The 13,182-nt window shown below is 37.4% G+C and overlaps 2 protein-coding genes across 11 annotated transcripts; one reads left to right on the forward strand and one right to left on the reverse strand.

Annotated features, from left to right (window-relative positions):
* Positions 1-1,774: 1,774 nt before the first annotated feature.
* On the forward strand, positions 1,775-12,961 carry cirbpb (cold inducible RNA binding protein b). 10 transcript variants are annotated; one of them, XR_013815864.1, is made up of 8 exons: positions 1,776-1,853; positions 2,519-2,628; positions 2,769-2,875; positions 3,042-3,159; positions 3,323-3,530; positions 3,635-3,693; positions 4,031-5,948; positions 6,101-6,342. XR_013815864.1 is itself a non-coding variant. In XM_079807953.1 (7 exons), the coding sequence occupies exons 2-7, from the start codon at positions 2,529-2,531 to the stop codon at positions 12,850-12,852; spliced, it is 627 nt and encodes a 208-aa protein (XP_079664079.1). In that variant the 5' UTR covers positions 1,775-1,853; positions 2,519-2,528; the 3' UTR covers positions 12,853-12,961. The 10 variants fall into 10 exon arrangements, 3 of the variants coding, with proteins under 3 accessions (XP_079664079.1, XP_079664077.1, XP_079664078.1); XR_013815866.1 differs by having other exon boundaries at positions 1,787-1,853; positions 5,859-5,948; XR_013815867.1 differs by having other exon boundaries at positions 1,787-1,853; positions 3,042-3,153.
* LOC307120777 (granzyme E) lies at positions 7,312-12,355 on the reverse strand. The gene is made up of 5 exons (XM_079807950.1): positions 8,663-12,355; positions 8,421-8,571; positions 8,131-8,257; positions 7,722-7,955; positions 7,312-7,641 (listed from the first exon to the last, which is right to left on the reverse strand). The coding sequence occupies exons 1-5, from the start codon at positions 8,715-8,717 to the stop codon at positions 7,444-7,446; spliced, it is 765 nt and encodes a 254-aa protein (XP_079664076.1). The 5' UTR covers positions 8,718-12,355; the 3' UTR covers positions 7,312-7,443.
* Positions 12,962-13,182: the final 221 nt, after the last annotated feature.

The following is a 13,182-nucleotide window of genomic DNA, read 5'->3' on the forward strand; positions in this document are numbered from 1 at the left end:
ACACACACACACACACACACACACACACACACACACACACACACATATATAGTTTTAACTTATTTTACCATGTTTAGGAATCCTTACTAAAGACATTTAAGCAAACACATGAACTTAAAATTTGGGTTCAATAGATTCAAAAGTAGTTGAAGTCAGTTAATTTGAAGGCTACACAATTATAATGCATCCTCGAAAGGAAACATGAATTATAAGTATAGATGTTTCAGAATCAATCCTAACTACCCATGGCAAATAATGCTTCCATGTTACAGAGGCCCTATGGGATTGTATTCAATTTAAGCAGAGAGCAGAATTAGTTTAACAATGTTAACTTCTCAATAGCACATAAACACAAACCTTTTAAAAAAAAAAGTAATCAACAGACTTTTAAAAAATATATATATATACACACACATACATAGTTTTAACTTATTTTACCATGTTTAGGAATCCTTACTGAAGACATTTAAGCAAACACATGAACCTAAAATTTGGGTTCAATAGATTCAAAAGAAGTTGAAGTCAGTTAATTTGAAGGCTACACAATATATTTACATGCATCCTCGAAAGGAAACATGATTATAAGTATAGATGTTTCAGAATCAATCCTAACCACCCATGGCAAATAACGCTTCCATGCTGCAGTGTTGAAAACATTCAGCATTAAAATATAGAATATGCATTTCCCCCGGTTTCTGCTAATCCTAGACTAAAATCCATGTTTGAGCTGTTTTGACTGAAAGCAACTTGCACTGATATTTCTTAAAATATGTCAGTGCCATTGTTTTGTCTCAAGATGCACGTTTATAAAAGCTACTTCAATTCCCTAACTGAACTAAGGCCCCATCTTGGTTTAATCTAATCACTGACTGTGAAACCGGGCCAAATACAAGAATCATGTGTAGTGATTCTTGCAAACAATTCAAACACTACTGAATTAGAAAATGTTCCCAGCTCTTATTGATATAATCAAACTCTAATGACACCACTAGGCCTATTGGGAAAAAAATCATGATAACCACAGATTGTGCCATATCAGTTTCATACAATTTAAATTTGAGCTTTAAATCAATGAAGGGTGTAAGGAACACCCAGGCAAAATACTTTAGACTGCTTATATCCTTTGTATTTATTTTGTAATTAGAGATATGGATTTGATTTCAAAACCCCTGTGTATATAGCTTATCTTTGTTATTTTGTTGCAGTTTTTCACTCATTTTCTTGCTGTTATTATTACTGTTATTTTGTACTTAATTGTTGTGTGATTTGTTATAAAGCTTAAAAAGTGCCACATCAGTTAATAAAATTGCATGTTATCACAAAGAAGTGGCATTGATTAATTCATTAAGGTTATATTTGGTGGTTTGTCTGTAATATTAAAAGGATGTGTGATCATACTATGCTATTTTTTAGTAATAGAGTCTAAATAGGCTACTATATAAAGTAGAGTATATAGTAGCCTATAGAATAAAAGAGCATTGCAATGTAGCATTAGCTACATCCACCTTATTCGTTTTTTTTATTTTTTTTATATTGCAACAACAACAAAAACGGCACGTTTTTGCTTATAAGATGGTAACGAATCATTTAAGACCTTTACGTAAGATTATATAAAATATTTCTATGAGATCAAGTAATATATTTTAGTGTAAGAGCATTAGCATTCACAGTGACAAAGACTATTCTTATTCATGACATGTAAAACTGTGACGCGACGCAGTTTGGACACGCCCCCAGTGATCTGCTGTCACGTGAAGCCTTTAAACTGGCGCCATTTTCTGAGCACGGTCTCATTCTGCCGCAGTCGGCGTCGCGTTCTGCAACCTTTCTGTGTCTTCGAGAAATACTGTGAGGTAAGAAATACAGCTTCTTCTTTTTTCTTCAAACGTTCTGTCTGTGGTAAATACTAAGTGTTATATTGTGTTGTTGCATTATATCGATGTATAATTTGTAAATGTTGATCATTAGTCGTATATACACGGTTTTTGGCGTGTTATGAGTCTTTAAAAATGTTTACTTAAAGTATTTTTTGTTGTTACCGCTGTTTTTATTTGTAATGTATCGAATGTAGTATATAAATCGGTTTGGGTCAGTCGAATTTCATAGCTTTCTTTGTTCGTGTTGTAGCTCAAAAGCTCACCGTGACCTACTTTCCCTGACCTACTTTTTCACAAAGCTAGTGCGTTGAATATTGAGCGGTTATTTTTTTCATTTCGCCTTTAAAACGGCTTTAATATAGTCGAAAAACTGAAGCCATAGAGTTCAAATGGGTTTGGTGAGATTACACATTTTCTTTGTGGTAAAATGGCTGCGGCACGCTGTGAGGAAGAGGAGGGGATGGGTAGAAAATGGCGCTTCCTTGTTGCGCACTTTTGACACGATGCGCGTGAGCAACTCGATGAATTCGCCTCCATTTTACTACTTTTCACTCCTTATTTGATTATTTGAAGTGTTTTACTTAGTTTCTAAATGATTTTGAGTGGTAACGGTGAGTTTTCTTCTTTTTTTTTTTCTGCAGGATATTCAATATGTCTGACGAGGGAAAGCTTTTCATTGGTGGTCTGAGCTACGATACCACAGAACAGTCCTTGGAAGAGGCGTTCTCCAAATATGGAACCATTGCCAAAGGTTTGTTTATTTAATATTTTTATTTTATTAATTTTTTTTGAAAAACTATTACATCTTTAATCATGAAGTGAATCCAATTAAGGAGGTCAGGGGTACCATTCAGTCAGATATATCCGCTCATCATATGCTTTTTGTTTTAGTTGATGTCATTAGGGACCGTGAGACCGACCGTTCCAGGGGCTTCGGCTTTGTTACATTTGAAAATCCAGAGGATGCAAAGGATGCCATGGCTGCAATGAATGGAAAGGTGAGGAAATTTGTGCCTTTTTAAGGACTTAACCTGAGAATTTTTTCTATTTTTAAAATGGTTTTGTTGCCTATTGATTTAGGTCTATTTAATGGTGATTAAATGGCATAACATTTATTATAACTGGGCTGAATTAATCATTTAACATGTGTTTGTTTTCTTGCAGTCTGTTGATGGCCGCATGATTCGTGTTGATGAAGCCGGCAAATCTGGTGGACGGTCTGGTGGCTTCAGAGGAGGCTCTGGAGGTGGCAGGGGATTCTTCAGGGGTGGAAGAGGTAGAGGTGGGTCTTGACCCAAACAGATGTCCATATTTGCATTTGAAGCGGTCTTGACTTCTTATAATTATCATGACAAAGCTTATTGTCCCTCAATGGGTGCATTTTGGATTTCTTGCTTGCCCTCGTCATGTTGACTTATTTGTTTGCTCTTTGTTTTGTTAAACAGGTGGTGGAGGATACAGTGGAGACAGAAGCTATGGTGGGGACAGGAGCTATGGTGGAGACCGCAGTTATGGCAGTAGCGATAGAGGCTATGGTGGTGGGGAGAGAAGCTATGGCGGAGGTGACCGTTCCTACGGTGGTGGCGGCGGAGGAGGATACTCCAACAGGAGCGGAGGCTACTCCAGCGGCGGCAGTGGTTACAGGGATAACAGGTGAGGGATCTCTTACGGTTGGAAAGGTTGCGCAGGAAGAACAGTCTTTTTGGTCTTGTTACCGTGAACCCCTTAAATATGGCAAATATTACTTTTGGTTTTAGGAGCCAGGGGGGATATGACCGCTCTGGCGGATCCTACAGAGACAGTTACGACAGCTACGGTACGTACTGATTGATTGATTACTAATTTTAATATTCAACTGCACCAAAAATCTGCACTAATAGATCTCAGCCCACTGTTTTGTCATAGAATAATGTCTAGACCTAAGCAGAGACACAACTGCCATTTTTTTGAACTTCAGATCAGTCATCTTGGTTGCCTTTATCATGGAATTGCTGACCACAATCCAAAGTCATTAGTCGGTTTTGTGCACTTGATCAGAATAGTCAATTAGACCTTGTTCGAAAAGAATCATAACTTGGTGTCAGTTCACTTTTTGGAAAGGATGTTCACAATGCTCCAGTGCCTTTACACTCTTGCCTACTTCTTGTCCTCAGCTTCACACGAGTAAAAAAAAATCCTGATTCCAAGATCCATCCCTACGCTGGCTGTATTTAAAAAGATGCGCTCTTCGAAGACCTTTTTTATTTTTACTTTTTTCCTTTACGTTTTGTGTTCTGTTTCAAATGTTCTATTAAAGACGGACTCCTTTTTTACCGTGTCAAGTATCCGCAGGATGTTCCTCTCATTGAGGAGCTGCCTAAAATCCATGAGCATTCAGTTACTATGAGAGTTTCAAGCCTAGTGAGGCTACTTGTATCTGCCATTTTTTTACCTTGCGATTTGTAATAGATGCTCACAACAGGGGGTTGAAATTGTCTTTGTTTTTCTTTTTAGTATGTGTTTAAGAAACTGTCTCTGAAACCATGCGTGAAAATTGACCTGTCCAACACAGCCTGATAGCTTCTAAGACCAATTTCCTCAAATATCTTTGGACCAATTCTTTATATCGGCTCACTGAAAGTGCTAGGGGCATTTGCATTTAAACTGAATTTTAAAGAGGCAGCTTCGCCATCAGAAAATATTCTAATCCGATCCTCAAGTAGAAGCTTGATAAGCTGTGATGTGTTCTTTATGGCTCCTTGCCACCTCCATTTTGTGATGCATTCCTTTAGTGAAGCAAGGCAGGCATGTTGCATTGGAGTTGTCTCCAGCAAACCTCCTTGATGTTGCTAAAGATTTGTAAATATTCATTATCCAAAGAGTAAACCACTTCACTGGGTCATTGAGCCTCACATTAGGACTGATGACCCAAGGTACTTTGCTCTTTGCACAGTCTAAATTTATTTTTAAAAATATGCTCTGTGGACTGAACGTATCCTCTTAATGTCAAGGTTTTGTTCCTTCTTGGAAAGAAATGTGCTCTGTTTCTGTATATCAACACCTCAGAATCCTTTTTTCTTTTTTGTATTAATCTGGCTTCATGAAGCCCATTAAAAAATGGTTGGAAACTGCTCTGATTTCTTTTGCCTCCGATATGACTCAATGAAAGCCAGATAAATGTTATGGAATGGCTAGCTGGGAATTTAGCATCTGAGATCTTAAATGTTCATCTAGGCAAATAAAAATTAATTTGTTCAACCCAATATGAAAGTGAAACATTGCTGTCATGGTATAGCAAGCAATGGCTCTGTATAATGCTTCATTGGATCCAAGAGTTCTCTGCTAGCAATTTCGGAAATCAACAATGTCCTTGGAGAATGAAGTGTTGTGCCTTCCGACTCAAGAATCCTGAGATGAAAGCTGCTCTCTTGACTAGGTCATTTGTGGAGATAGGCCTGTAATGTGAGGTAAAAACTTTTGCTCTCCTGTACGCATCCTACAACAGTTCTCATTGTCCATGTTTTCTTCGAATATTGCCTCGACCAGTGATCGTTACGTCTGCAGAATCTAGTCAATCCTGTTCCACATCTTCCCCCTTAAAAAGAAACCAAAAAGCTGCATGACTTGACTTTTTTTTTTTTTTATAGTGCGCTCATGTTTGGTGGAAAGTACCTCATGCGGCCTTTGAGATGAGAGATGTTTAAGTCTCTGTTCTGATTGCTAAATTTTGTCTGCACCCACTTTAAAGACTCAACTTTTTGCCACTTATGTCAAATCGAGACTTGAAATTTGAGATGTAGCCTTTGCGTCGCCTCATCGTCTTTTGAGTGATTCACTATGGAGTCCCTATAAAATGCCTGGTCCTTTTTCAACTATTAATTTTGTATGGATTTCTTGTTTAATCTAAATGTTAATATAGTTTATTTTTGGAATTTTAAATGCATGGTTCTTACAATTGTTGTCCCCATCTACTATGTAGTAAAATATACTCTTATTTTCCAGACTGATGCATTGGACGTGTTGCATTTGAGAACTAGTGGACGAAGCTAACCTTTCAGATGAATTGATTCATTCTCATGGTAAAAATGAGAGGTATGTAGTTGGTTTAAAAAATATATATTTTAATTTGGTACTATTTTTAGTAATGTCCAGATGTTCTATTAGTATTAATTGGCTAATTTCTTCTTGCTGTATGCTCTATTCTTGGGTGTTAATTCTTATTCTGTTTTTGTTGTTTTCCCCAGGGTTCATGGAAAGCTGCTGTGCAGATGAACCCATCTCTCCCAATAGAAAGCAAGGAAAGCGTCAACACTTGCTAGAGATGAACAATCGATCGTCTAGATTGAAGTTTGTGCTGTATTTTGATGAAAGTGGTTGACAATGGTAACATAAACCAATAAGGCTGATTGTTACAAGGTGATGCTATAGGTGTTTGTTTTAAAGTCTTGACATTGACAAAGGAAATCAATAAAGTTTGTTTACACGATTTTGTTCCGTACTTTGCATTACAAGTTTTTAGCATAGGTTTTTTTTTCCCCATTGAGGGTGTTTCTAGCAGCAATATACTCTTTCACCACAAGGTGGCAGTGCTGGCCAACTATAGCAGTGGTTCTCAACCGTTTGACTTGTCATCTCTTTGCAGTCATCAATTAAACTGGATAATAAGGGTTTATATAAACTTAATTTATCCCAGATAAAATATTTTAAATATTGGGGAAAAACTAAAATGCTCATGGAGTTATTTACACCACTTTTCAGGTCTATAATTCATCCAGGTTTTTGACCAATAAAATATCTTAAGTTTTGTTTTTTACGCTTGATTTTAGAGATGCAATGGTATGACATTGCACATGATTAGTGACAAATGATTGGGTGTTCTCACAGTATTTTAAATGTGCTGGAAATGTTCAAAAAGGCCTAATCAGTTTGCCATGATTTATATTCAGAAATTAGCAGCACATTGTATGAGGATTAAAATATTAATAGCTGTATTGTATGATTTACAGCATAACGTGTTATCTACCAATATGTTTTACATTTTCAAAATAATTGACCATTTTATTTAAATAATTATCTGCTCTGTTAATTCTAGATACCTTATGAATTTATATTTTTAGAATGTACAGATTATTTTCCATCAACTGGTTGAAATTTACAGCTTTGTATAAATCAGCCTGATTGTCATAGTCTGAACAAAAATGGTAGGCTGCCTTCCACCATGATTTTTAACATGCAGGCGTGAGACTTACTTTGCTTAATGCAAACAGTGTCAATTATGATTAAACCAAGAAACGGGAATTCTAGCCGTCAGGTATTTTACCAGGTTATCATCTAACTGGTAATCATTTCATCCCTACCATCTTGAGGCCACTGTGGCAGTTTGCTGAGGCCCCCTGGTTGAGAATCACTGAACTACAGCATGAATGCTTGAGAGAGATATGTATATCACAGAAAATGAAATGCATATTAGACTTTTGTGACATGAGTAAACTTTATTTTATAATTGCACATTTAATGTTACAGATGTGCTGAATGTTGTAATAGTAAAACCAAACATGGGTGATTGAACCAAACAACTTGTTTTGAACTAAATGAGTTTATCCAGGTTGCCCTTCCATGTTTCATGTTGCTGCAGAGTAGATGAATTCATTTCTCTATGAATCCATGGAAGGTAGTGGGAAATATCCGTGTATCTTGTGCGGTTGAATCCATTTGATTCATATTTGTTATAAGAGACGATTCCCTGTGCAACATTTCCACAAACAAGTGGACCCCCAGAGTCTCCCTGTGGATGATATAATTTGATTATTAGCATATCCAACAATACAACATATAATAATTTGTAAGTGTTGCCACTTAAAATACCATTGCTGGGCCTGTTTTTCCCTCGCTGCATAGAGTGTCCGTTGTCTCACAGTTTTTAGAGTCTAACAGTGTTACATTTGCTTCTTTGAGGAATCTTGATGGAGAATTGCGATCGTAATGCTGCATACCCCAACCCATGACCATGCAATCCTTTAAGATTCCATGTTTGAGATTATCTGTTTTTGGCAAGTTGATAGTCTTCACATTTTTGTTCAAAGTTGCTGGGGTTTTAAGCTGAAAGGGAAGGTGCAAATCCTATATTTAGTTCAATGTTTTTCTTTATTTTAAAGAATGCCTTAAGTACAATTAGGTTAAGCCAAATTTATGCAAACATTTAACTAATTCCTTTTATGAAAGGCAATTTTTCAAAGGTGGAATTCAAATTAAATGGTTCAGCGTTATACATTACCTTTAGAAGCATGATGTCATGACCTGGTGTATTCGGGATGAAATTTGGATGTGGAATTGGTTGTACAGCTATACCGTCAGGTAAAAGTTTGGTGTCATCGACGCCCAAATACACCAAAAGATGACGACTAAAGATGACAACAAAAACATAGTTAAAATATATATTTACAATACAAAGAAATTGCAATTTCGGATATCAAAAGTCGCATATTTGTTGTGGAATTTATGGCAAGTTGTATACCCTTTCTGATTAAAATAAATATATACAAAAATATAATTCATGTCACCTACTTTGTATAACAGTGGGCCGCTGTCATCACAAAATCCTCTCTTACCAAAAAACCATCACATAATACTCTAGAGCCACGAATGTAGACCATGTAGGGTCGACTGTGTGGAATGGAGACTTTACCGCCAACAATCCCATCATGCATGGAGAAGCCTAAGAAAGAGTTTAGTTCCATGAAGCAATTCAACAGCATTTTCTGAGAAACAACATTTTGTAATTACTGAAGTAGATTAGATGTGATCACCTGGAGTGCAGGAACGCAGCAGTAGCAGAGTAGTTATATGCCAAAGGCTGCCCATCGTTGACAGCTCAGTCACACTTGGTGTGCACCACAGAAATGTTGTCTCCTGATTTTATACAGTGATTCAAGGTACCCATACCCGGAAGTTAACGGTAGAAGCTGCAAGATGCTCTGTATCCAGATCAGTTTCACTGAGGTAACAGCATTTCAGCTTATGACCACAGATTATCATCAGTACTCATGGTTTCACAATTTACAATTTGCTGATACAATCAGAAAGTGCACACTAGGGACTTGGTAGTTATGATAATTTCAGTATTTGTAATTTGAGCGACTTATGGTATCTCATTTACCATAGTTTATCAGGTACAACTTTTACAAACCCCTTTGACCCCAGAACAGCCGTCATTCTTTGTGGCATTGATTTAGCAAGATGCTGGAAACTTCTTTAGAAATCCTGGTCTCCTGTGGACATGGTAGCATCACGCAAACTGCACATTTGTGATGAGAATCTGCCCTTTCACATTCCAAAGGTACTCTTTTGAGATCTTGAGACTGTGGAAGCCATTGGAGTTCACTAAACCTCTTGAGCATGTGTGCATGCTTTAATGCACTGAATGTTCTTGGTGTTTCCTCGAGACATTTCACGACTCGGTTCAGGTGTCCTCGTCTTTTGTGGTGGAGAGGCTCTTTAGTATTTAATCTCACACTGACTTTTCATTACTTGTTAATTGCTAGAGTCCTTGCAGAGGTGGAGATTACAGGTGTTATTTGGTTTGAAATTGTAGCAAGTAGATGACAGTCAAAGCCTCCTCTTTCAAAGATGGTTAAAAAAATCTTGACTTAGTCCTTGGTCCCCGGTTTCACAGACATGGCTCAAGCTAGTCCCAGACTAAAATGCGTGTTTGCGCACTCTTATCGTGAAATTAAGCATACGCCATGTATCTTTATTAAACACATTCATTTTGTCATAATTTGCTATATCCAAAGTAAACAATCCGATTGAAGGATGATTCTCACAAAACTGTATTTTCTGCAAGCCTCAAGGATCATTGGAGACTCCAAAAGGACACAAAATAACCAAATATAAGGAGTCCATATAATTCTATTATATAGTACATGTATACACACCTAAGTACCCATTAACAAAATACATTACAGAATTCACAGTGTATAGTACACTGTAAAAAAAAAATGTAGGTGTCCAATTGAAAATTTTCTAGTGACTGCCAAATTGAATTTCTGTGAATTTATGCAATTTAATTGACAGAAAATCAATTTGGCCATCTGAAAAATTTAGATGTGATCAGTCTCTAGAAAATTTTCAATTGGAGACCTGAATTTTTTTTTGTATGTGTACAGAGCAACAACAAGGAGATTGTTTTCATTTTAGACATTTTATGTAAAATGTACATTTAAATGTAGACAAGTCAAGCTGCGATACCGAACAGGACCACACGAGACGCCAAAAAAACTCCTAAATCAACCGCTTTGACGGCATAAACCTACGATTACTAAACAACAACGTCGCTCACTCATCCATATGACAAATCAAACACTATCCTTCCTGAGTGTGTGTGTGGAAACAACGCGAATGTACTGAAATGTGTCTACATAAATGCATTGTGCGATCATTGATCGAGAGCGCGCACATACATGGTTTGTTTGTGCATCAATATAACAGAATCTCACGCGCTTACTGTACGACACCAAATCGAGTTACCCCTCCCACTTCTGCTAATTTTACTGAGCTTTCTTATCCCGTGCGAATTGGCCATTAATATTACAGACGTCCTCTGATAAAATTACATTACTCCATCTACCCCTAAAACTAATCCCGTCCGAATAGGGCTTAAGTTGTGACATCCACTTAGACAGTTGTTGTTTGGTTTCCCAGATGTACAGCTCTGGCCACTTGGATAAAAGGTGAAAAATACATTCAGTTGACAAGAATAATCTAGCAGAAAATTTGACTGAATCATATGTTATGCATTGCGTTGCATTGAATTCAAAGCTTGCACTGTAAATGCGACTACTGTGATATTATGGTACAGCAATGGAAGTACATTTACCCATTAACATGTTAACCAACTGACTGTGCTTGCAGCGCTTGCGTGATCATCCTTAAAGTTGTTCAGCAACAGTTCAGTGGGCCAGGGGTTTTGTAGCTCCTTGTAGAGTCCTCCAAAACAGGAAATCCATTTTCATGGCTTTCATTGCACGTCTTTGATGGATGTAATAAAATGCACACTGAACAAAAACGCTGTTTTGAGTACCTCTGATATTAGCGATGCGGTCACATAGTTCCTAAAGGCTGTAATGCTATACGCTTGCTTAAGCCATGCAAATACGCCAAGCAGTAGCACAGGAATGCCCATTAAGAAACGTCCTACGTCTAGACCGAGGTATGTTCTTCTCATACCTGAACCACAAGACGTTATTATAATTATTGTGAATGAAGCGCAACCGAGGTTTCTGTGAGCGAGGGGTGGTGGGGAATGGGTTGCATGCTGAAGACTGGGTCTCGAACAGTAATGGGAATTACAGGAGGAGGTTTGGAGAGGCCGAGCAGAAGGGAGGGGGGCAGCGGGGGGTGTCTAAAAGAACATTTACCGGCAGACTGTCAGCTTTATTAGAACCAGGGGGTTGACTATGGGATGGTTAAGCAATTAGACGTCATGATAGAAGCAGGGAACGAAACGACAGTAGTAAAAAGTCCATCAATCACTGTGCAAATCATGATTATTAAGAATAAAAGGAAATGACAACAGTGTGCTTCCAAATAAGAAAGTAGCATATGACACACTTATCTGGCCACTCTTAAATGAAAATGCTTATGAGAGGTCAGGATCTTGCCAGGCCGTGTCACTGGGTTTGTGTAATGCACTTAAATCACCAATATCTTCTGGATTTGAATGATTTCAGTGGATATATAATATCTGAGAGGGGTTCATGTCCTCACAAATGCGCCGTTTTGCATCACCTTCAGTCCTAATCAATATCATCGCTCTTTGCATCATCTTTGCAACATTGGGGCTGTAAAGTTTAGTGTGCAGTTCTCAGAAGATCACCAGATAAAGCCTCCACATGAAGTGCTACGTGCCACAGTGAAAATGTGAGTGTGGTTGAGCACGTCTTTCAAAATGTGACACTTTTGGGTGCCTCACTGGAGTTCATCTCTGTACTGTCCAGACTAAAGAGGATAGGAAAGGAGACAGGAATTAAGAGGGGAAGATGAGCAGTGACAATGTGTTCCAGACATGGCTAAATACCTATTGGTCTGAGCACTAAATCCACTTTTGCTGCTTCCCCTTCACCCCCAAAAGGATTTGACCCTTTAAGTTTATATTCTTTCCTACATTATTACTCATAAAATGGATCGCCTGCACCAGAGGTGTTTAGTTTTCTGAAAGCATAGTTGTTTTTTGTGTGAAGAAAATGCCCCTTTTCCACCACTATTCATTGACAATTACTTGAATGTCAGTAAAAAAATTGTATGACGAACTGTTGATTGTAACTTGATCAACCTCTGTACATTGAATTGTGTATTACTGTATTTGCCTATTTCTTTTTCATTGTCTTTCCTTTTTTCTTAATGCTGTCATCCATTGTTACTGTGTTTGAGTGTTCCAGAAACGTTTGTTTATATCTGTATTATCTGATGTGTTCATAAATCATTCAATAAACATATAAATTACATAGACGCCTCGTTGGCCGCTGGATCGTATGTCAACAGCGCCGCCATATTGGTCCAGTCAACTTGCCGTAACTATTTTGAGGTTTTACAAACCGTCGTACAATCCAAACCGTTCCTCTGGGAATTACCTTTCACATGTAAGTCTGAACATTTGTTTTATTTGGTCAATGTTGACAAGTTAGCCACCAAAGTCAGACTATTAATACCTAGCAATAGCGCTAGTTAGCTATGAAAACAGACATTATGAGGAAAGAAGTCTCAGCTTATATTATAGTTAATTTTATGAACTATTGCGATTCGCAAAAAAAAAATCGCAAGTGAGTCCGTGCAATGCAGTGAGCCAGAGAACTTTGGCTAGGCAACTCAGGCTGTCAGATTTACAGAGTCTCTCCAAAGAGCAGGTGTTTTGATTGCTTGTCATCTAATTGGCTCATTTATATTTCCCCCCATTTTAGCCAGTGGCAACCAGGACACCGCAAACACCAAGGATGACTGAAGAGAGCCTGTCAGAGCTGTTCTCTGCATTTCCAACAGACTGCACCTCTTCTCTTAAATACTTATATCATATTATTAAATGACTTAAACCATTAAATGATTGTACTATTCACTACTGACTACTTTATTTGCTATTTTATTGACAATATTGCGTTACAGTTTATGATATACTATTGCTGTTTTATTCATAGTTATTATATTACTAATATATTCATACTCGATTGTATTTTTAGGCTAATAATAATTTCGGCTATTAATAGTAATAATATGCTATAGAATAAAACTGCCATATTCTGTATATTGAACTAATACATCTGACCTTATATTACAC

Source organism: Gobio gobio, assembly GCF_949357685.1.
Source record: "Gobio gobio genome assembly, chromosome: 24".
NCBI classification, from domain to species: domain Eukaryota; kingdom Metazoa; phylum Chordata; class Actinopteri; order Cypriniformes; family Gobionidae; genus Gobio; species Gobio gobio.